The 26,273-nt window shown below is 31.8% G+C and overlaps 2 protein-coding genes across 3 annotated transcripts in view; one reads left to right on the top strand and one right to left on the bottom strand.

Moving 5' to 3' along the window:
* Nucleotides 1-587: 587 nt before the first annotated feature.
* LOC138332739 (alpha-ketoglutarate dehydrogenase component 4-like) lies at nucleotides 588-4,582 on the bottom strand. Its single transcript, XM_069280714.1, has 4 exons — nucleotides 4,525-4,582; nucleotides 2,796-2,859; nucleotides 1,378-1,547; nucleotides 588-944 (listed from the first exon to the last, which is right to left on the bottom strand). The coding sequence occupies exons 1-4, from the start codon at nucleotides 4,549-4,551 to the stop codon at nucleotides 927-929; spliced, it is 279 nt and encodes a 92-aa protein (XP_069136815.1). The 5' UTR covers nucleotides 4,552-4,582; the 3' UTR covers nucleotides 588-926.
* Nucleotides 4,583-8,143: 3,561 nt separating this feature from the next.
* LOC138333145 (furin-like protease kpc-1) overlaps nucleotides 8,144-26,273 on the top strand; it is a 67,880-nt gene continuing 49,750 nt past the window's right edge. For both annotated transcript variants that reach the window (XM_069281313.1, XM_069281312.1), the window contains exons 1-2: nucleotides 8,144-8,597; nucleotides 17,314-17,418. In XM_069281313.1, coding sequence (XP_069137414.1) covers nucleotides 8,376-8,597; nucleotides 17,314-17,418 — 327 coding nt within the window. In that variant the 5' untranslated portion in view covers nucleotides 8,144-8,375. The remainder of the gene's footprint in view (nucleotides 8,598-17,313; nucleotides 17,419-26,273) is intronic.

Here is a 26,273-nt window from a genome sequence, read left to right as displayed (position 1 = left end):
GAACGTTGCCAATGGAGAAAAATTAGTCTAAGCTTGATAAGTGATTACTTTATGTCATTCTAGAAATGTTCGAGCACACCCTACATGTATTAATTCATGGATTGCCCCTTTCCAATGGAATGTGAATTTTCAAATAGAAACTAATAAAAGTTGTCTGTCCCTTGATGTCGTCATGTTAGGACAATATCATATTGGTCTACCAGAGTTACTTCCCTTCGTTCACATGCCATCGGTACTGAGTGACAGAGTGTATACAAAGGGAGACAACTCTCGTAGATCAAGATGGGATAAGATTATTGTGTTAACCTTAAATTTACTAGTACTGTTTTGTCCTCAACTCCCTTGGACCAGAAAGATGTAGACTTAAGTTAATAGTTCTTTGGTACCAAGTTTCCTTGTAGTAGTTTATACAGAGAAAAAGAAAGTACTTTTCTACACTTTATATTGCTTGTATTGCAAGAGCATTCTCGAACAAAGATTACTTCAGGAGTCTTCAATCCCAAAAGGTTCTTTGGCATAACAAATTCACGAACCCATTTGACTAAAGAAATCAATTTATGTCCGAAATAAAACAATATAACATAATATTTAATTATGAGTTTATTTACATTGTCAACACTGTACAAAATCACTCACAGTGTACATGCAGTGTACATACCTGAAAGGCACCGCAGTATTCACATATTTGATTATTATTATTTTTAGTCTTAATTATCACTCCTGTAGTTTTACAGTGCCACTGCGAACGAAACAGTCCATCGCTATCAAGTCAAACTAAATTGTACCAATTAACTCATATCATTAACAATTATAACAGATATACTCTTTTTAAAAACAACACATTTGAGTCCTAAGGTATCCTCCATTCATACATTTGTCTCTCGTTCATTTTCTCCATGACTTCATATCATTATTGTTGTACTTCACTACGCAGGCCCGCCTCTCTGTAACAGTCAAATAATTTAAGTTGATTGGTAGTGATATTTCAATATATCATGATGTTTCATAAATGAACCTAAGGATACACAACCTAATTAGGAGGCACAAGGTTTTAAATAAGGAAAAATTAAAGATATGTGTAGTTCCATGAGAAAAACCACCAAACTACATGTGAGTTTCAAATTACTGAACCAGATGGTATATACTTTAATTCTTTCAACCCCTGAAAATTTCATGATGGACTGCTCAAGTCATTGATTTAGAAGAGGCTAAATATTTGTGTAATTTGTGCAATTTTGTGAACAACTAATGTCCAGTTTATGTAAATACAGAAAACTTCACTAAATAAATTAGAAATTTCCCCAAATTTTATCAATTTTTAAATGTGTATAATCCTAATCTCTAATCTACCATTATAATTTGTCATCTAAGCAATACCTGTATGAAATCCATTTCCTCCTCTGTCATTGGTTTCCTTTGGTAGCGGCTAGGAAGGTCCTTAAATTCTATACCCGAGCCTCTCGCTGTACTTCCAATCGGTTTCCCAGATGGTACAGCTGTGGAAGGGGGAGTCACTATGGTTGTCTCTTTGGGTTGTATTAGTGCATCTAAAAGAAAATAATCAAGATATTAAAGATATCAAAACAGAGATGATACCTTGTAGTTGTCATACATAATTAAATATTAAGTACATGTAAATAGTATTTAGCATATTAAAAATGATTTTGTAAAATTGCTTTTTTAACCAGATATACAGATGAATTTATATAAAAGATTTACGATTAGATTCATTATATCAGCTGTGCAAATCATGCTGCTATATATCCTGCTTAAATTTATATTGTCTAAATTCCACAATTTCACTAAGTTATATTAATGAAAATTCTTCAACTCAAGTGTATGCTTTATATACAGTTAATTCAGGCTTTTAAGTATTATTTGTTTTAACCATTTGCAGGTCTTTAATACACATAAAATTATGGTGTCTTCCTGTCTAGCCAACTTTTGGGATTTTATGTGTTAAACAGGTAGGGTAAAAGGTTGGCCAGGTTGGAATTGGTGTGTTTTACTAAAATAACACAAGTTCTACTATCACAACACTGACAGCACAGATAATTTACAGGTAGACATCAGAAAAAAAATCATAACATCATCGTTAATAAAATATTTATTTATCATTATTTATTTATCATTATTTATTATTTTCTATTTATTTATTATTATATTATCAAAAATATTCACAAACATGTTGTAATAATCACAGTTTGATTAAGAATATGTTAATGCTACATAAATAGAAATGATTACAGAAATGATATTATAAATGCAATTTAAGTAAGAAAATATCAATTTTATAATTGATAAGACAAATATTATTCTCATCTAAAACTATAAAATTCTACCAAAAGTTGATCACAGAAATGAAATTAGGTTTATATTATGATAGCATATGTATATCCAATACACTCGATTCGCTTTTCTGGTTTTTATGGAAAATTTGTATCCAGCATTCAGAAGATAATGGCCCCCTCTTTGAGTCTTCCATTATCAAGAAAATCAATCTGTATCTGTGCATTGGCCATAGTAGAAGTGTGAACTTCAGATTCAAAACTTACCAGATATTCTGATAAGTGAACACTTATTACCTGGAACTAACCTGGTGGTCACTCAGGTGTGACCAAGCCTAAATAGGAAAGTTGGCTAGACTGCAATGGTGTTCACTTAGAAGGTTGGCTAGACTGGAATGATTTATGCATCCTTGCTCTAAAGAGCATATATTTAGTCTACATCTAACAAAATATTAACATTTAGTATGTATTCATGTCCTTTATTTTATAATTAATAAATATTCTTACCAGCGATTCCTGTTGTTGCTCCATAACGAAACTTTATTGATGGTATATGAGGTCTTACAGCACTCTATAAAAACAAAAGCATAATTAAGTTAACTGACTACCAATACTTTAGGATTTTAAAGATATTTAAAAAGTTTTAATTAAAATAAATCTAATTTCATTTATTTCTTATGTAGCTATATATTCTGCATTAGAAACATATATTATGCATGCAATGAAAAATTTGCCCTTACATAATAATTAGGTCAAAAAAATATGTTTGTTTAGGGTTACATTGGCAAAAAAAATAGGGTTGGTTGGTCGGCAGGATATTTTTTTTCCTTTTTTTTTTTTAAAGTGTTTTTCACTCTAAAATGATGGCCGGAATCGGAGTCTGAGATCAAAAGCCTCACTTTTAAATATTTTTTTCGTAGAAAAGTGGGGAAAAAAATTAGGGTCAGTCAGGTAACCCTTAACCAGAAACATATATACATATTTGTATATATGTTTCTGCCTAAACAGACATTTTTTTGGCCTTAGTAGAAGACCTATTACTGATCAATGTGATTTTTTAATTACACATATATATATATCATGTATTTATTAAAAAATATAATAGATAAGTTCAAATTTGAATTTGAAATTTCCAAAACCATTAAATTCAATATAGAAATACTGTATTATCATACCGGAAAAAATAATTCAATCAGTTTGTATTTTCATGGACTTTGGGACTTTTCGAAATTAAAATTGCTCCTTCCGTATCTGTGACTGCTTAAGGTCTTCCAATTAAACAAGTAAATAACTGACTGATTATTTGATTGATTAGTGAGGCCAGAAACATATATACATAGAGATTAGAAACTCCTTCTTTGTCATAGTTGACAGGCAGCAGGACCTCCGGTTTATAAGCATTTTCCCTTGGCTAACTACTTTTAAGTGTATTCTTTTAAACATGATATTTTTGCATAAATACAAAGTTTAAACATTATATCATGGTTTGATGTGACCAGATTTCCCGATTGATGTTATTTAATATGATTTTTGAAAGCATGAAAATCAGCAATTTTACTAGTTTTTTTCAAAAATCAGACTTTCAAAACCGGAAGTGCATTTTGTTTTATTAATAAATAAGTTAAAATATATTTTTTCTATCCAAAATCGTATTCAAACCATCTGAAAATTACTGAACTTTTATAACATATCAAAGTTATTCTGCTGTATTTAACTATCTAAAAGTTTATCTAAAAAACCCTAAGCACATAGAAAGGTACATCTGCGTATCGTAAAAATGGCGGAGTTGCCAATCTCTATGTATATATGTTTCTGGTGAGGCTAACGTCTATATAACCGAGCCTGATATAACCGGACCACGAGACAACACAACGATCACTGACGACACAGGTAAATAACAGACTTTACAAGAGAGTGCGATATGCATAGACCTAGAACTACCAGGTAGTATACAGGTACAGTCAGCCACCTAATTATGGAAAAATATAAAAAAAAAACACTGATTGCAATTAGAAGGACCCTGGTAAATGTCGACAGGTGGTAACGAACAGATGGACAGTGATGGAACTTGTGACTCGAGACATGTCAAAGCTCTGTCGATTGCTCAATGTAAATACGCGTGGCATTAAATGTTATTTTCTCTCTATCGGGAATACATGCACAAAGTCAAAAGAAATATAAATTTATCACTTGGAGCAAAAAGAACTACAAAAACACAAGAAATACATCTCCTTACAATCAGTGTCCTTGCCGGAGCCGCCATCTTGAAACAGACGACAACTTAGAAGAGTTATCCTGTAAGGGCGATAATCCAGTTACACTTTTAATTTCCCGCGATATGTCAAATATCTGAAGCAATTTGCCTGATGCAAATTTCGTCAAAAAAATACATTTGTATTTTAAGCAGATTTTTTATACAGGGAATTAAAGAAATAGGCCATTTGGCGGCCATTTAGATATAATGCCTTTTTTTCGCTTTGAGTAGAGCCACAGTTTTACCAATTTTTACTGACTGTATCGAGCTAATATTTGCAGTAAATCTTTACTAGGTTCGTTAATTTAGAAAGAACAACCCCTTGCCTATTGATATGCAAAATATTAACAATATTTTAATACCAGAACTTTTTCTATAAAGGGTTAAATTTGGCAAAAATGGTGTATTTTGTTGCTCAAAATTAAGGGAAAGGGGTAGCAAATGTTGTTACTCTGAGAAAAATTTTTTAGTCTTATAAATCAAAACTGTCAAAAATGATAATTTCAGTTTATATTGACTTTCAAAATATTGAGATATTAAGCAAAACAATTTTTTTTAGACAGTGCGGTCGATTTTAATTTTTAATCGATAATACGAATAGATACACCGATATAAATATATTATTAGCCATGCTTTTAGTTTGATGGTTATGTAATACCTGGACATGGATGTGGATTACCTGTACACAACACCTTTCATCGAATACACCTGTAATTACCTGGCCGCAGGCAATTTGCTATTCGGTGGACTATATCGGGTATTTGGTATTGTCTTACTGTCAATCAGGTTGGGACATCCGTTAATTGGATTGTGATTTGAATTATGGAAACCCCGTACATCTATGCTCTAGGTGTTTTTTTTTTATTATCACCTCCATTTTTAAAATGAGGATGTAAAAGCAAATGGATATAAAATATACCTGATCATACCTAGTAATATATTTTACACATATATATATGTCGTACACAGGTAAAACGTTAATGGAAGTTGACTTATTCAGAACAAAAATAGTTCTAAGAACTATTTCAAATAAAGAACCTTAAAAATTATTCCAGACAAGTACTGTAATAACGAAATCGTGGCATATAGCAATCTTCCGTAATTTCAAAGGTACATGTATTAGCAAAAATTCTAAGCATGTATTTTCACCGTTTCGATTCTACATGTATAGTCATACAAGAAGGGCTACAGCATTACCACACTAAATATACTTATTTAAATATCACTAAGTATGTTCATATATCACACTATTTAAATCTCGGTATGATATACAAAAGGATCGACAATGAATAGACTATTTTAAGGATTTAGTATAATTTTGAAATAGTGAATTTAAATCTATATTTATACTGCAATTTAAAAACATATATCAGAAATATCATTGATGTATTTCTGCTTTTTAGTAAACATTATGGATAAAGTTTCAAAGGCAACAATATAGATATACATATTATTTTCGGTATAAGATCGGTACTATTACTCCAATATCACATAACTGATAACCGTCCACATTTTATTTTTACTCAAAACTGTGCCGTGTTTTCATCAGAAGTTTGAAATAAAAACACGCATTCTAGATATATTCATGCTTATTTTTGTGATTTTGCTCGTAAAAAAATAGAGTTAAATTATGCTGTTTTTTCATTACACAGAAATTTACATAATATGGGCCGTATCTAAACCTCAGTCCAGACTGATCCGAACATCATTTTGATATCGCTAACAAATTGGACTGATTATCTAATCTAAAGTTAGATATATGATTGTTTGAATGTTTGAAATGGTGTAAATGGAACGTTTTGAAACTGAAAATATCTATATCATAAAGCTAGAATAACCATTTACTCGAAAAACTCAAATTGTAGATCTAACGTGCACGTATATGTGTTGTATAAATGTTTAGTATTAGGCTTACCTGATGTAGTCGCGGACTACTGTGACATCATTATCTCTGAACCGTAGTCGACACAACCCGTAAATCACGACCAAAACCAACCGATAGCGCTAAAGTTAGGCGATTCCTTGGGTGGGAATTGATTTTTCATTCATCCAAAGCAATATCCTATACTGACGTTTTATAAAAAAAAAAAAAAAAAATGGCTGCACAAATCCTTTAAGGAATTTCTTAAATTTAAGGAATGTTCGTAAAACTGGGCCCAGAAAGAAGAATTTTAGTTTTAGTGGCTAACAGAGTGATAGTTTAAAGATGCTCCACCGCTGACAAATGGTATTTTTTCCACTATAAAAACAGGAGCAGACGATTTAGTATTTTTTTTCTCCGGTTACAATAGTTACTTACTTTTACACCATTGAAAAGTTTGAGCTTATAATTTTACTTCATGTTAAAAATAATTAATAATTAAAATAATTAATAATCAAAATAATTAAAAATAATTAATTGCATCCCGAAAAAAATCCGTGACACTATATCCTATATGGAAGGAAGTACTGATTGCGCATGCACCAAACGCGAAATAAATTATTTTATATTATTTTTTGTGTTAATTAGGCATATATATAAACGATTAAACACCAATTATTGTTCAAATGATTAACATCATTTATGCTCTGTCGGCGGTGGAGCATTTTTAAAAAAGTAAAAAATCTAATTATATTATGACATGTTTATACAAGGAAATGATTATGTTTGTCTCCACTTTTTTATCAATATTAATATGCATTACCATTAATATAATCAGAGATCTATGTAAATAATCTAAATATCTTATGCAATATTTGCTATCTTATGTAATAGTTACTATGACCACGTTGCAGAGTACAATATATTAATAGCTGCACTGACTGAAATAACTAAAAAGCTAAATCGAATTTACATACACATCATTGGGTCTGGTTAAATCATATTACGGACCTACCGTTACGTATGTAAATTACTATATATTATCGTGGTATAAATAAAATGTTTCTGATATTAGTCCTATACACAAACCAAGGCTTTAAGCGAGACGTCCTTGATACAAACAGTTACTTTCATTGTCCCGTATTACTGTTCGTATCATATTGTGTAATCCTGTTCGTTTTGTGTGTCTTGATAAAGGGGCAGATCGCCTCGAAAATTTGACAATCTTTTTTTTTTGTCCACACGGTTGGAAAAACTTCTTTGTCTCATATATATCAAGGACTCACGAGTGTCTCACCTAAAAATCCTTGCATATATACAAACAGATATTTATACAAAATATATTCAACTTGACAGGTTCTGATGTCAACACAGAAAAAAACGCGTGGTTCAATATCTTTAAAATTTTCACCGAATGTGCACGCCAACACGATAAATTCATGAAATTATTTGAATAACGTTGTGAATCTTTTGACATCATGCGAGTCTTCGATACGAATCTAATGCAATATAGATTCTACATGTATTCTAAACAGTAATTAAAACCTTGCCTTTAATATCGTATGCCAATTTGTTAGTCATTTAAAATAAACTTTTAGTCTAATTCAATTGGAATATATAACGTTCGGCTTTGCCTCGAGCTAAGCATGTACAAATGGATTTAACAAAAACATCAAGAGTTATCCCATTAGTTGTCAATGAGACTTTGAAGTACCGACAGACGGCGTTGTTCTGAGGTCAAAGGGCGTTCCCTTCTGAACTTGTGTACGAGGATGTGGGTTTCAATTTCTCCATGTGTGACGTGTGGATAAGTGTTTGCTTGCCATATTGTAACATTGGATTGAAGTCAGAACTTCAAAATGACGAGATAGCAAGAAATGTATCATATTTACAGTGGAAGTGATCGGGTAAAGCTTCGCCGATAAATCAAAAAGTAAGAAAGTTGAACTTCCGGGGAAGGAAACAGAATATCATGAGGAACCGTTATTCACAAACACTGTCACGGAGACCTATTTTAAAGTTTCTGTATTTTTGTGACTTTAGGTCTATATTATTTTGTATATTTATCATCATAATTTCATCTAGTCAGCTAGCTTCGGGTGAATATCTGAACAAAATCGCCGTCCATGTCCCGGGGGGACGGTCTGTCGTTGATCGTATAGCGGAGAGACACGGGTTCATCAACCATGGACAGGTGAGCATTATAATTATTTCATAATACAATTTACCTGGGTTATAGTAAGAAAGCTTATAATAATACGAAAAGGGAAGTAAAATAATGTAACCTTGCACGGTATCCATGTTACATGATTGTAAACAATAGAAAATTTTGTTATGATTTTTACCTGTCATTTGTAAGATCGGAAGAATAAAAAGCAAACACCTGGATATCGTATTTGGATATTGGTTATATCGAATGTGATGATGTATCATTCACAATGTAAATTAAATCATCATATACACATGTACAATAACTCCACTGAATAATTTTTGGGTCGACATATTCTCGTGTTAATTACTGTAGTCGTATTTACCTATATATGCATGAACTTGTTATATTTTTGCTGTGTATAAAATGTTTGGTATCAGTACAGTATGCCATAGTGGTTAAGAAAGAATTGTCAAGGAAAGTATCATAGAAAGGTTATCACGACACACACATATATATAAAGCAAGTCTAATTTTGTGCAGAGTTCTGAGCCTCGATGATCATAATAATGACAATGTTGGTCCATGAAAGAATGAAAAAGTTAAAAAATGTTAATTTGACTCAAACTTAATCAGTGGAACCACCAAAGGAATAATTTACATACTAATCTTGTAATTTTGTCTTCCTAGCTGGCAATCAACACTTTGAGCAGTCTATATATATAGTTGACATCATAATGTGATATGTACATATATTCTATATAGATATATCGGCTTCACAAAATGTATGCCTTTGAATCCAGGCCTGGCGCATACTTGCATGGGTATACACATATGTCCTAGCTGATGCAACAGAATTAGATCACCTTTATAAGTACAATAAATTTATTACAATGTTGTATGTTCAGGTGTAAAGGAAAGAATATATATATAGATCATGTGGAAAATGTCTGTACTTATGGTTCAAACCTGGAACTCAAATTGCTTTAACAAAACTTTACGGTATAACCATGCATTTCAGCAATTACAACCTGTGTATTTGATATCGGCAAAACATGGAATTAGTGACAATTTAAGAAATAATTGGTTCTTAATTGGTATGAAATAAAGTAGATTGTATAAATTCTGTATTATTTATACATTAATGCATTTGGTTAATTAATTTGATTAGAAAGACTTGCTTTTATTGATTATTTAGAATAAATCAAGATAACTGCATGAAGATAATATTTGATAAAAGATTCATATAGTAACCATTAATAAGATAATTTTATGCCTATTTATCAAACTTTGTTAACTTGAACTTATAACTTTATTTGCAAACCAAGTTTTATTTAGCAGCCACTGAATTTAGTGATTTCTATTTCAATACAAGTTTGCTAAAAACAACTTTAATGGTCAGAAAAGTTGTCGAAAGCACAAAAAACTAAAATGTTTCATTGTGGTGACCATGCAGACACTGGCCAGATGACATTGAGTTAAAAGGTTTGAGAGCATGCGCATTTGTATCATGACAACGGAGAAGATTGTTTCCTTTGATGCTTTGACCTATCAAAACAAGAGAGAAGTCAAAAACATCTATTGTTTTTGTGCTTTCTATAGCTATAGTGATCCACAAATTCAAAATATCAGGTAATCTATTATTTGGTAAATTTCCATTGATACAAAAAAGATATAAATAGTAAATACACCTATCTTACAATTTACACCAATAGCCATATAAATTACATGTTGTTTATTATATATTTTTTCATAATTGTTAATTAACAATTTTAAAATTCAGATAAAAAAAAGCTTATTTGTAAATATAAGAAATTTTTTGTTTATTTTTGTATATTACACATTTGCGAGCTCACAGTTTGAACATATTCTTGTTTATACTATAATTTGATGGTATAAACATCCTGTAACTAAACAATACTTTATTTATATATAAATTTATACATTTTAAAGTTTAAGACTTTATGCCAGTGAAACATCTTGTTAAACAATAAATCTACACAATGTACATAAAGTCAACTTAAATTTACCGAGATGTTGGTATATAACTTGTCTGTAGTACCAATAACATGCTGCAGACTTTACACCCAAGAGTATTGCATGCACTTATTGCCTTAACAGACACTGTACTAGAATGTGGATACAAAAATGTACAGAGTAGTCTGAGATCTATGAAGACATCAGCTCAGTATAATGGTAAAATTTCTTATTAACAAAAATATTAACCAAACGTTTTTATTATAATGAAACATTTGGTTAATGTTTAATTGATATTTTTTATAGTTTGAGAAACATGTGCATCAGAAGTTGCCTTGCTTTATTATTTGGCTTTGGGGGATAATTATCAGATAATTTACTTCAAATACAAAATCTCATAAAGTATTACATATTATGATTACCAGATTAGGTAGAAAAGATACTTTTTGTATAGAGATTATTAAGTTCATTGGATATATGATACCTAAGAATTTAACGATGAAGATTCCGTCATGCCACTAATTACTATAGTATATTGGGTTGTACTTGGTGACTTTTCTGTGGGTTTGAGAGTTGGATAAGATACAATGATACATAGTAGTGTAGCTATTGTTGGAGCGGTTGGAGTCATAAGAAATGTGATATTTTGTGTGGGTATATAGAGTCTAGATCATGTTGTGATGTAAGATGGCTCCTGTTGTTGGCTAACATCAGATTTATTGGACAGATATTTGTGTGTGCTGATGAAGGAAGGGCCTGGGAGTGTGTAGTATTGTAAAGATTCACCTGAAAAAAAGCCATTATTATCACATAATTCAAGGATTCAGGAGGTGATTATAATATCCGTAACCTGATCACGTCATAATATATCAACTTCTGTTTACTTTACCTGATGAAGAAGTGTCGTGAACGTTCTTAACATCAAACAAGATATTCATGTGACCTGATCATGTAACCATACCTGCACATTTGTTATTACTAGTAAAAAATTAAGACATTTGTATTTTCAATAATCAGCATATAAAGTCATTTTATTTAATCATTAATTCAATTTTGTTTCTTCCTTCCATCCATCGGTAATCGATATCTTGAATTTTTTAATGGATCTGCTTGTTCATTTATATTAAAGATATGCTCAACTGCTGACAAATGGTATTTTTTCACTATCAAAAACAGGAGCACTTCGATTCAGACGTTTTAGTATTTTTCTTCAGTTACAAAAGTTACTTACTTTACACCATTACCAATGTTGAAAAGTTCGAGCTTCTAATTTTACTTTAAGATTAAAATATGAAAAATAATTAATTGTATCCTGAAAAAATTCCATGGCACTACATATATCCAATATGGAATGAAGTACTGATTGCACATACACCAAAGGTGAAATGAATTATTTTATATTATTTTTTGTGTTAATTAGGCATAAATATACACAATTAAACACCAATTTTTGTTCAACTGATGAATATCATTTATGCTCTGTCGGTGGTGGAGCATCTTTCAGTAGTATATAGCTAGGTAAAAGGTTTAATAGTTTTAACATGACCTGTATATTCAGAGATCGATTCAATAGTACTTATGATATTTACATGACTGGATGATTTATTATTAAAAGAATATTATAATTCAAAAGATTTGCAAACAAATTCATTATGTTTAATAACTTTTGATGTAAACATTCATGGAGGTGGTACTGATACCATGGTCACCAGTACAGACATATATATATTACCATGGTTACAAGCCCTCCATCTCTTGGTTGCGAGTTCAAAATTCAAATACCATGGGGGTCAGTTGCCATCAGATACTGACCAATGGTCATTGGTTTTTCTCTGGTTGCTCCCGCTTTTTTTCGACCAATAAACCTGGCAGGTCCATATATAAAGTTGTATGGTCTGTGACTTTTTGTATTTTTGGCATAGAAAAAGTATTTAAATGTTCTACATATTTTTTCTCTGCCTCTCTAAGTTTTAAACTTTCGATATTTACCGACATTTTTAAAGTTTGTATTCGCAAAAATTTTAAACAATAAAAATAAAATATTGATTTTTAGCCTGTACACTTTTAAAATAGCTCAGAAGTATCGGAACTGGTCCAATCTATTCCGATCTGTACGGGTAATGCTGATATTGACCACATGATACAGCTCGGGAGGTTCCAATCTATACTCGTACCGCCGATGTCGATCACGTGATGCAACTCGGTTTTCCGATATTACCCGAAAGTTTGAAACATGGCGTTTACTGTGGCGGTTCTTTCAAAACGTTTGATATTTCATGCGACATTAACCGCTATGTCAATAGTATATTGGTGCTTTCATGGATCTGAACCATCACATATAAGCATCCATACCCACACATTGTATGTTTTTTGAGGGTTTGTGATGGTGAAAATAACAAGAAATAAAAATTTAAATGACCATGGCTGTTAACTAGCCTTTAAACTAAAAAATCCTGTTGCTATGGACAAGGGAGCTGTTGCTAGGGACAAGGGAACCAGTAGTTTGGTATGCGAGGACTGTGTAGTGTGGTTGATGGTAATGGTGTAATGTTTTATCTTTCTGATGAAGATTAAACTAGCTAATTCAGCACAATGCACAACAGACCAGTCAGCAATGTGGTTTGATCTGTATACTGAAATCTGATACGTAAGAAGTCCTTGGCCAAAAGTTAAATTATGAGAACTTCTTCCATGTCAACCATATCACGATGTTTTAGGAGCCTAATTTAAAATAATTCATATGTAAAAAAGCACTTTTAATTACACAACTGCCATCTAAGCAGTTTGGTATCAATTTTGTCACCTGATGTGTCATATTGTTCAAATTTTGAATTCATTTTGGTTTGTTCATTTTTAATATCCTAGTTTGGAAAATTTGTAATTAGAGGCCAGGAGTATTTATATTATTTCATATCCTTATGAAGAAAATAAAGTGGCTAGACCAAGAGCACTGTAAATATACTGGAGTGCCTATTACAACAATTACAGTAGATATTGTACTGCTTCAGAAGTTAAGACTGGGGTGTCTATTACAACAATTACAGTAGATATTGTACTGCTTCAGAAGTTAAGACTGGGGTGTCTATTACAACATTTACAGTAGATATTGTACTGCTTCAGAAGTTAAGACTGGGGTGCCTATTACAACAATTACAGTAGATATTGTACTGCTTCAGAAGTTAAGACTGGGGTGCCAATTACAACAATTATAGTAGATATTGTACTGCTTCAGAAGTTAAGACTGGGGTGCCTATTACAACAATTACAGTAGATATTGTACTGCTTCAGAAGTTAAGACTGGGGTGCCAATTACAACATTTACAGTAGATATTGTACTGCTTCAGAAGTTAAGACTGGGGTGCCTATTAAGTAGACAACAAGAAGTTAACTGGGTGCCTATTACAACATTACAGTAGATATTGTACTGCTTCAGAAGTTAAGACAGGGTTATATATCACAACAATTACAGTAGATATTGTACTGCTTCAGAAGTTAAGACTGGGTTGCCTATTACAACAATTACAGTAGATATTGTACTGCTTCAGAAGTTAAGACTGTGGTACTTATTACAACAATTACAGTAGATATTGTACTGCTTCAGAAGTTAAGACTGGGTTGCCTATTACAACAATTACAGTAGATATTGTACTGCTTCAGAAGTTAAGACTGGGGTGCCTATTACAACAATTACAGTAGATATTGTACTGCTTCAGAAGTTAAGACTGGGTGCTATTACAACAATTACAGTGATATTGTACTGCTTCAGAAGTTAAGACTGGGTTATACAACAATTACAGTAGATATTGTACTGCTTCAGAAGTTAAGACTGGGTTGCCTATTACAACAATTACAGTAGATATTGTGTACTGCTTCAGAAGTTAAGACTGGGGTACTTATTACAACAATTACAGTAGATATTGTACTGCTTCAGAAGTTAAGACTGGGGTGTCTATTACAACAATTACAGTAGATATTGTACTGCTTCAGAAGTTAAGACTGGGGTGCCTATTACAACAATTACAGTAGATATTTTACTGCTTCAGAAGTTAAGACTGGGGTGCCTATTACAACAATTACAGTAGATATTGTACTGCTTCAGAAGTTAAGTCTGGGGTACTTATTACACATTTACAGTAGATATTGTACTGCTTCAGAAGTTAAGACTGGGGTGTCTATTACAACATTTACAGTAGATATTGTACTGCTTCAGAAGTTAAGACTGGGGTGCCTATTAAAACAATTACAGTAGATATTTTACTGCTTCAGAAGTTAAGACTATGGTACCTATTACAACCATTACAGTTGATATTGTACTGCTTCAGAAGTTAAGGCTGGGTTGCCTATTACAACAATTACAGTAGATATTGTACTGCTTCAGATGTTAAGACTGGGGTGTCTATTACAACAATTACAGTAGATATTGTACTGCTTCAGATGTTAAGACTATGTACATATGTTGTAAGAATTATTCTCTGAAAGTATTAAAAAGCCTCTTCTCATACGTGAAAGTCTGTAGCCAGATTTATTGTCATTCGCAACACTGCATGAAGATCATAAAGTTGAAGTATCAAAAGTTTATACTGGTATATATTGAGATTTAGTATTGATCCAGATATTTCTATTCAGTGTGTGACTCAAGGCAAGATTCACATCAGAATTTTGCACTTCAAGATAATATCGATACCATGTATATCATGTAATACAATATTTAAGCATAGAACATACTTACATATCTCGGAGTCACATATATCAATACTATATCTCTGTTGGTAGTTTTTCTTTGGGTACACTGACTTTGTCCACCTCAAAATATTATGGTTTATCAATATTTGAACCTGGCAGTTTATAGCACATAAATTAAGATACCGTAAGGAGAGTAAGAGGAGGGGGGAGATATCCAACGTCCTAAAGGTGCTGGTCTGGTCGGTGAAGGTTCGTTGGAGGAATCAGAGGTGGATACATGAAGTATTCAACAGCGCTCTATAGACGTAGACGAAAGTGAATGACAAATGGAGATAATACTGACCAATAAGATAAGATTCACATATCCTCGCGTGCCTAAATTGTATCTATGGTTTTGTTTGTGAATTGTCCTACCTATAGCTATCATATATCATAATGAAGTAATTAATCGTGATCAAAGTTTGGCCAGGTTTTGTTGATATAAGGAAAACAATTCATTTCTTTGAGGAAAATTTGACCATTTAAACATTGTTGATTGGTCTGTATATGAGTTCATGATTATGATGGGGAAAGAATTTCAAGACAATCAGAAATAGAAAAGAAAATCTATAAAATCTTAAATAAATTAAATAAAAATTTTGACTGGTTTGGAAATTACCACCTGTACTTTACTTCCTGTGTTAAAATTAGAATGAATGGTATCCTACATATGTTAATGTTTCCAAAATACAATTGATTTATAAAGACTTTTATGTGTTGAAGTGTTTGTATTATGTTATGTGAATGTGTGCCTTATATGTTGAATGTATGACACTTGTAACAGTTCATTCCTTAAAAGTGTTTGAGAATAATTCATTGCAAGATTCATGGTGTTTTCTTTACTATGTTGACAAGATGATTGATTATTGCATGTTTATTGTAGCTAGTACAGTCAAATCATTTTTCAAAAATGTTTTTTCCTAGTCTGTAACTCTTTCACCCCTGAAGACACATATAGACTCTCCCAGATCAAGGATTAGAACAGTCCATTATGAAATTTCAGGGGTGAATGAGTAATTAACATGTATGGGTATTCTGATAAAATCATGAAACTCATGAGTGTTACTAAATACATTAATTGAATTAACACATTTTATTCATCAATTAGTTATTTGTCACTTGAATGTTATTACATAAATTACATACGTCACTAAACATACCTGGAGGGAAATAATTCTTAGAATTGTGTATTGTGTGAAATGCTGTACAGATATGTACAGGTAAATAAACCGCAGGTAATAAATAATATCTGATGGTCACAAACACAAAATATTGCGTATATATAAAAAAAGGTAAATATATTTCAAAAAGGTTAGAAATCAGGAAAGTACAACAAAGTTAAAAGTTTGTTAATATAGGTTAAATTTTTTACCATTAATGACATTGGTTTATCCCATTGTTGCTAGTAAAAAGTTGTTTACATAGGTTAAAAATGGTTACCATATTCCCCCCTCCCCCTATGAGCACCCCTTCCCTTTTTCCAGGAGAAGAGTTGAAGTTTTATAAACACACCCTTTCCATTGCTTGGATTTAACAATGTCTTACAACATGTGATGCCTCTAACATCAGCGTTGTATCCCATATTACATGGACTTGCGAGTCTTTTACATGTGAATCACGACATGATAATGTGTCTCGGAGGATAAAATGTATATTATGTTTACTGTAACATACTAATGTACTATGAGGTCAGATTTGAAATATTGCTGTCTTGTTTTCGTCCACAACTTATATTACCTTTTGGTTCATAAATAAGTGCCCCCTTTGTTTCGATTATTTAAGCGCCCTGGGTGCTAATTATGGCGAATATGGTACATGTATATTTCCCCCCATATTTGACATTGGTTTATCCCATGGTTGCCAGGGAAAAGTTTATATAGGTTAAAAGTGAATAAATATTTTCTCCCTTATTTTGGTCTTTTGCTATGGAAAACTTTTATATATGTATTAAAAATAGATAGATATTTTTTTCCATAAGTTGAATGGTTATATTATCATATTGTTGTAAGGGAAAATATGAATGATTTATATAGATTAAAATTTTGTTATATTTGTTGTTGTAGATTGGAAACCTGAAGGACCACTATATACTAGAACATCCTCGTATCAGCAAGCGATCAGTTAGTCCCAGTCATGCTCATCACGCACATCTTTCACAGGAGCCGGAGGTAAGATGTCCGTCACAGTGCGGCTTTATCATCGGTGGCACACTTTCTTTGAAAACGGGAATCTTAAATAAGCTTGGATTTCTTTCTCATATTGATCTTGCTAAAAAGAAATATCCACATGCTAATTACTTGGGGAAAATCTTTCTATGCTTGAGTCTTGGCCTATTCTTCAAATCTGCTATTTTTCTTGTGTTTTTGCTTTTTTTATGGTCTTCTTGCAAATCAGGGGCGATATGATAGTTCAGTCGATGGAAATGTTGTAATCTAGATCATCCTCGATATTCCAGGGGTTCCGATCACTTTTGATCTCTACACCCCTGGACTATCTCATAGTAAAACTGGATGTAATACACCAGAACAGAACAGGTAATTTAGTTATTTGATGTACATCAAAAGAGCCATATAATGGTAAACTATGGTTGACTGTGTGGCTTTGATGTAAGGCGTCGCTCTCTCTGTAGTCTTCAAAGAAATCTTTGCTGGCCTGTGATTGGTCAAATGTTTTCCGCTGAGCTGCCTTCAATTTCACTATGAAAAAGTCAAGGGGTGTAGAGATCGTAAGTGATCAGAACCCCTGGAGTATCGAGGATGAATCTAGATAAGAACATACTGGTGTGTGGTTATGAGAGACTGTTCATTAATACCATAAATATAAATGGACTGGACTGTGCTGTTGTGATTGTGTCATTTGTGCAAGATATTTTACTGCTGTAAAAGTTTGGTTATTGAGATATATATAGCTTCCTAGCTGCTACTACATGAAATTGACAACCTTTAATGAAATAGATAGGGCAGTGGTGGCCAAGTGCTTAATTAGATGTTCTGACATTACCACAAGCCCTCTGGGTTGCGATTTTGAATCCCATGTGGGGCAGTTGCCAGTGGTTTTTCTCCTGATACTCTGGTTTTCCTCGATCATCAAACCTGGTAGGTCCTTACATAACTTTGACTCTAAATACTAAATAAAACCAACCAAACTAATGAAACAGCTATTATACTACCTGCTACTATGTATCAATGAAATATAGCTTAAAGCTGACAATGCAAGATAAAAAGTAAACATTTGAGATCAAATCTAATCTCAAATGTATATTTTTAATTTGCATTGTCAGCTTTAAGCTAAATATATACAAGGAAAATAACAAAAACAACTAAATTTTTTGTGAGCATATATTTCATTGGTGTTTCTGAGATATTATCTATATATATTGTCATATATTGTCATATTAGCTACGCAGCCTCAAAATGATTCACATGTTGAAAGCTGCAAACTTGTTGGCTTAACTATCGCAAATATGAATTTACATTTTTATTGAAAGTTAGAATGTTTTCATCCATTGCAATGCATTGGATAAAATCACAGTTGCATTGATGTTTCTGCCGTATTCCCTGAAATATGAGCCCCAAACATGCTATATATTTGGTTTTATGTGTTGCAGAATATTCAGTTGTATGTGAGTCTGATCTGGGATAACATCAAAATTGAGATTATATCGTATATTGTTGTGTATATACTTTAAATAATACATAAAACATCAAATATATTGATGTATAAAAAAGTAAGCTTATTATTTACCAGTATTGACAAGACATTATGAACAGATGCTGTTCTGCCGAAAGGCAAAAATGAATCAGAGGTGACAACTACATTCACACTTCTCACAATCAGTGATAAAACATCTGTTATCTAAAATTAGGCAATATCAAATATCAGTTGTTAAAAATCTTCAATTTTTTATAACTTAAGGCTCTGTCGTGATCCTGATCAGATGTCAATGATTAAAAACTTCTTCTTTATAACGTAAGGCTCCGAAGCAATCATGATCAGATGTCAATGATTAAAAACTTCTTCTTTATAACGTAAGGCTCCGAAGCAATCATGATCAGATGTCAATGATTAAAAACTTCTTCTTTATAACGTAAGGCTCCGAAGCAATCATGATTAGACATCAATGGTTAAAAATTGTGTTTATATACAACAGACAATATTGAGAGACATTTAAATTGACTGAGATAGAACCAGGCTTTGATAAAGAGATCTGATAATCTGTTTATATACAGTAGACAATATTGAGAGACATTTAAATTGACTGAGATAGAACCAGGCTTTGATAAAGAGATCTGATAATGTGTTTATATACAGTAGACAATATTGAGAGACATTTAAATTGACAGAGATAGAACCAGGCTTTGATAAAGAGATCTGATAATCTGTTTATATACAGTAGACAATATTGAGAGACATTTAAATTGACTGATATAGAACCAGGCTTTGATAAAGAGATTTGATAATGTGTTTATATACAGTAGACAATATTGAGAGACATTTAAATTGACAGAGATAGAACCAGGCTTTGATAAAGAGATCTGATAATGTGTTTATATACAGTAGACAATATTGAGAGACATTTAAATTGACTGAGATAGAACCAGGCTTTGATAAAGAGATCTGATAATGTGTTTATATACAGTAGACAATATTGAGAGACATTTAAATTGACTGATATAAAACCAGGCTTTGGTAAAGAGATCTGATAATCTGGTTATATACAGTAGACAATATTGAGAGACATTTAAATTGACTGAGATAGAACCAGGCTTTGATAAAGAGATTTGATAATGTGTTTATATACAACAGACAATATTGAGAGACATTTAAATTGACTGATATAAAACCAGGCTTTGGTAAAGAGATCTGATAATCTGGTTATATACAGTAGACAATATTGAGAGACATTTAAATTGACTGAGATAGAACCAGGCTTTGATAAAGAGATTTGATAATGTGTTTATATACAGCAGACAATATTGATTAAATTGACTGAATAGAACCAGGCTTTGATAAAGAGACATTATAATACGACAATTGAGAGACATTAATTGAAAAACAGCTTTGTAGAGATTGATAATGTTTATATCAGTAGACAATATTGAGAGACATTTAAATTGACTGAGATAGAACCAGGCTTTGATAAAGAGATTGATAATGTGTTTATATACAGTAGACAATATTGAGAGACATTTAAATTGACTGAGATAAAACCAGGCTTTGGTAAAGAGATCTGATAATCTGGTTATATACAGTAGACAATATTGAGAGACATTTAAATTGACTGAGATAGAACCAGGCTTTGATAAAGAGATTTGATAATGTGTTTATATACAACAGACAATATTGAGAGACATTTAAATTGACTGATATAGAAACCAGGCTTTGATAAAGAGATCTGATAATGTGTTTATATACAGTAGACAATATTGAGAGACATTTAAATTGACTGAGATAGAACCAGGCTTTGATAAAGAGATTTGATAATGTGTTTATATACAGTAGACAATATTGAGAGACATTTAAATTGACTGAGATAGAACCAGGCTTTGATAAAGAGATCTGATAATGTGTTTATATACAGTAGACAATATTGAGAGACATTTAAATTGACTGAGATAAGAACCAGGCTTTGATAAAGAGATCTGATAATCTGTTTATATACAGTAGACAATATTGAGAGACATTTAAATTGACTGAGATAGAACCAGGCTTTGATAGAGATCTGATAATGTGATAACAGTAGACAATATTGAGAGACATTTAAATTGACTGAGATAAAACCAGGCTTTGATAAAGAGATTGATAATCTGTTTATATACAGTAGACAGAGACATTTAAATTTGAGAGATAGAACCAGGCTTTGATAAAGAGATTTGATAATGTGTTTATATACAGTAGACAATATTGAGAGACATTTAAATTGACTGAGATAGAACCAGGCTTTGATAAAGAGATCTGATAATGTGTTTATATACAGTAGACAATATTGAGAGACATTTAAATTGACTGAGATAGAACCAGGCTTTGATAAAGAGATCTGATAATGTGTTTATATACAGTAGACAATATTGAGAGACATTTAAATTGACTGAGATAGAACCAGGCTTTATAGAGAGATTTTGAGAACCAGCTTTGATAAAGAGATTTGATAATGTGTTTATATACAGTAGACAATATTGAGAGACATTTAAATTGACTGAGATAGAACCAGGCTTTGATAAGAGATCTGATAATGTGTTTATATACAGTAGAACAATATTGAGAGACATTTAAATTGACTGATATAAAACCAGGCTTTGATAAAGAGATCTGATGATCTGTTTATATACAGTAGACAATATTGAGAGACATTTAAATTGACTGAGATAGAACCAGGCTTTGATAAAGAAATTTGATAATGTGTTTATATACAACAGACAATATTGAGAGACATTTAAATTGACTGAGATAGAACCAGGCTTTGATAAAGAGATCTGATAATGTGTTTATATACAGTAGACAATATTGAGAGACATTTAAATTGACTGAGATAGAACCAGGCTTTGATAAAGAGATCTGATAATGTGTTTATATACAGTAGACAATATTGAGAGACATTTAAATTGACAGAGATAGAACCAGGCTTTGATAAAGAGATCTGATAATCTGTTTATATACAGTAGACAATATTGAGAGACATTTAAATTGACTGAGATAGAACCAGGCTTTGATAAAGAGATTTGATAATGTGTTTATATACAGTAGACAATATTGAGAGACATTTAAATTGACAGAGATAGAACCAGGCTTTGATAAAGAGATCTGATAATGTGTTTATGTACAGTAGACAATATTGAGAGACATTTAAATTGACTGAGATAGAACCAGGCTTTGATAAAGAGATCTGATAATGTGTTTATATACAGTAGACAATATTGAGAGACATTTAAATTGACTGATATAAAACCAGGCTTTGATAAAGAGATCTGATAATCTGTTTATATACAGTAGACAATATTGAGAGACATTTAAATTGACTGATATAAAACCAGGCTTTGATAAAGAGATCTGATAATGTGTTTATATACAGTAGACAATATTGAGAGACATTTAAATTGACTGAGATAGAACCAGGCTTTGATAAAGAAATTTGATAATTGTTTATATACAGTAGACAATATTGAGAGACATTTAAATTGACTGAGATAGAACCAGGCTTTGATAAAGAGATCTGATAATGTGTTTATATACAACAGACAATATTGAGAGACATTTAAATTGACTGATATAAAACCAGGCTTTGGTAAAGAGATCTGATAATCTGGTTATATACAGTAGACAATATTGAGAGACATTTAAATTGACTGAGATAGAACCAGGCTTTGTTAAAGAGATTTGATAATCTGTTTATATACAGTAGACAATATTGAGAGACATTTAAATTGACTGAGATAGAACCAGGCTTTGATAAAGAGACCTGATAATGTGTTTATATACAGTAGACAATATTGAGAGACATTTAAATTGACTGAGATAGAACCAGGCTTTGTTAAAGAGATTTGATAATCTGTTTATATACAGCAGACAATATTGAGAGACATTTAAATTGACTGAGATAGAACCAGGCTTTGATAAAGAGACCTGATAATCTGTTTATATACAGTAGACAATATTGAGAGACATTTAAATTGACTGATATAAAACCAGGCTTTGATAAAGAGATCTGATAATCTGTTTATATACAGTAGACAATATTGAGAGACATTTAAATTGACTGAGATAGAACCAGGCTTTGATAAGAGATCTGATAATGTGTTTATATACAGTAGAACAATATTGAGAGACATTTAAATTGACTGATATAAAACCAGGCTTTGATAAAGAGATCTGATGATCTGTTTATATACAGTAGACAATATTGAGAGACATTTAAATTGACTGAGATAGAACCAGGCTTTGATAAAGAAATTTGATAATGTGTTTATATACAACAGACAATATTGAGAGACATTTAAATTGACTGAGATAGAACCAGGCTTTGATAAAGAGATCTGATAATGTGTTTATATACAGTAGACAATATTGAGAGACATTTAAATTGACTGAGATAGAACCAGGCTTTGATAAAGAGATCTGATAATGTGTTTATATACAGTAGACAATATTGAGAGACATTTAAATTGACTGATATAAAACCAGGCTTTGATAAAGAGATCTGATAATCTGTTTATATACAGTAGACAATATTGAGAGACATTTAAATTGACTGAGATAGAACCAGGCTTTGATAAAGAGATTTGATAATGTGTTTATATACAACAGACAATATTGAGAGACATTTAAATTGACTGAGATAGAACCAGGCTTTGATAAAGAGATCTGATAATGTGTTTATATACAGTAGACAATATTGAGAGACATTTAAATTGACTGAGATAGAACCAGGCTTTGATAAAGAGATCTGATAATGTGTTTATATACAGTAGACAATATTGAGAGACATTTAAATTGACTGATATAAAACCAGGCTTTGATAAAGAGATTGATAATGTGTTTATATACAGTAGACAATATTGAGAGACATTTAAATTGACTGAGATAGAACCAGGCTTTGATAAAGAGATCTGATAATCTGTTTATATACAGTAGACAATATTGAGAGACATTTAAATTGACTGAGATAAAACCAGGCTTTGATAAAGAAATTTGATAATGTGTTTATATACAGTAGACAATATTGAGAGACATTTAAATTGACTGAGATAGAACCAGGCTTTGATAAAGAGATCTGATAATGTGTTTATATACAGTAGACAATATTGAGAGACATTTAAATTGACTGATATAAAACCAGGCTTTGATAAAGAGATCTGATAATCTGGTTATATACAGTAGACAATATTGAGAGACATTTAAATTGACTGATATAAAACCAGGCTTTGATAAAGAGATCTGATAATGTGTTTATATACAGTAGACAATATTGAGAGACATTTAAATTGACTGAGATAGAACCAGGCTTTGATAAAGAGATCTGATAACTGTGTTTATATACAGTAGACAATATTGAGAGACATTTAAATTGACTGAGATAGAACCAGGCTTTGATAAAGAGATTTGATAATGTGTTTATATACAACAGACAATATTGAGAGACATTTAAATTGACTGACTTTGATAAGAGATCTGATAATGTGTTTTATACCAGGCTTTGATGAAAAACCAGGCTCTGAGATCTGATGTGTTTATATACAACAGACAATGCCTGCAGTGCCTTCATGACAGAATCACTGGAAACTCTTTTATGTCTTCATCTCCTACATGGATATTTGGAATTGGTCATTATCTTCTGTTTGACTTGGTGTCTGAATCTGATAGAAAGTCATCTTCATACAATCAGAAATGTACACCGATCATGGCACTTAATTACATAGGAAAATCATCATATCAGCCAGGGAGAATGAAAGCCATGTCTTCTTTTTTGTAATGAAGTGATTTTGGTTTCTTCAGTGTAGTAAAGGATAAGTTATAGTACTGTTACCCTTTGGTTTGTTAAGTTTAATGTCCTATTATCAGCCAGGGTCATTTAATGATGTGCCAGGTTTGATGGTGGAGGAAAACCGGAGTATGCGGCGAAAAAACAATGGCCTACATGGGATTCGAACTTGCGACCCGGAGGTGGAGGGCTTGTGTTAATATGTCCGCACGTCTTAACCACCCAGCCACTATGGCCATCTTTCTTTATACATAATTTATAAATATTTTTGTTCTCAAAATATCTATGAAAGTGAAATGTGAATCATTTTATGTTCATATAAGCTAATATCTTATACCTTAGACTTCAAAACCTGTATAACTATAATCATAACATCATAACATTTCTATGTATTGTTATATGGTTTCAATTTCAGAGTATTTAATCTTTTTTTTTTGCTATGACCTTTGTATGTCAGGTCTTAAACTTTGTGGGTCAGGGCATGACCTTTTTATATAAAGGTATGCCTTTGAATGTAAGATTATGACCTTTGAATGAAATTTTCATGATGTTTTGATCTAAATTTATGGCTTCAAATATGTCAAATTGCATTTGTGTCTAAAATAAAATCATATGACCTTGAATCTGCAGAGGTCATGACCTAGGCCTTTGTACTATATATATAAAAACCTTGGTGTAATAAGGTCATATAAAGGACAAATTTAACTGTTCTGTGATTGTTCCTGAATGTTAGTCCTCTCTATTCCTGCTGGTAGTTAATTTCCATGATTCTGGCTGTATTAAGCTTCCTGTTGTAGATAATTAATCTTTTCGGTCAAGCTGATGGCCATATAACAAGATAAAGATCGTTTATTCTGGCTGGCTGCGTCAAGTACAGTCAAAACCTGTCTATCACAGAGCGGTCTGTTTATCCTCAAATGGAAGCTTTTGTTTCAATAGCCTTAGCCATGAATATTCATGAGAACTCAATCTGTACGTGCCTGAGTTCAGTGTACTCTCATTTGTGTAGTAACGGTTCAAGTGTTTTTGTTTGTTTAACAAGATAAAATCTTATCCTTCAGATTAAGATGTCTGCCAAGTGCGATAAAGGCCATGTACTACATGGTTTAGTAAAGGCTGATACAGCAGGAGGTTTTAAGTGAGAGTTGAAATCCTTAAACATATGTTTTATATATCGCCTTTCTCGTACTTCTGTGTCTCCAAATAATTAGATGTACCAATTAGGAACAAAAATGTTTCTTTAACAAAAAAACCATGTTCTGGCATTGTTGATGAGTTCTAAATCTACGATGAAAACATTCCAAATCAAAACTGCACATGCTCCTTTGCTTCATTTTAAGGAAGTTTGTTTCTTTAATCCTTAGTTTTTTGCTGCCTTGCACTTGAGTTCCCAGTACAAATTCCATGGCCAGTCTTGTTAACTGATCATGCAGAACAGCAGATAATTACACTAAAAGATTATATGAAAGGTTTTGCTGATCATGGATTTCAGATGCACACATCTTCTATCGGTAGCTATAGTGCATTGAAACACTCGCATCATGAATT

Source organism: Argopecten irradians, chromosome 10, assembly GCF_041381155.1.
Source record: "Argopecten irradians isolate NY chromosome 10, Ai_NY, whole genome shotgun sequence".
NCBI classification, from domain to species: Eukaryota; Metazoa; Mollusca; class Bivalvia; order Pectinida; family Pectinidae; genus Argopecten; species Argopecten irradians.
The sequence above is the reverse complement of the archived record's forward strand: the minus strand, read 5'-3'. Positions and strand labels throughout refer to the sequence as shown.

What these genes read in the sequence shown, in the direction of transcription:
- LOC138332739 (XM_069280714.1), bottom strand. Translation starts at nt 4,551, where the DNA reads ATGGCGGCTCCGGCAAGGACACTGATT. An exon ending in CTCCGGCAAGGACACTGATT is followed by an intron (nt 2,860 to 4,524) that starts GTAAGGAGATGT and finishes TTGTTTTTATAG; the next exon opens with AGTGCTGTAAGACCTCATAT. An exon ending in AGCAACAACAGGAATCGCTG is followed by an intron (nt 1,548 to 2,795) that starts GTAAGAATATTT and finishes ATTTTCTTTTAG; the next exon opens with ATGCACTAATACAACCCAAA.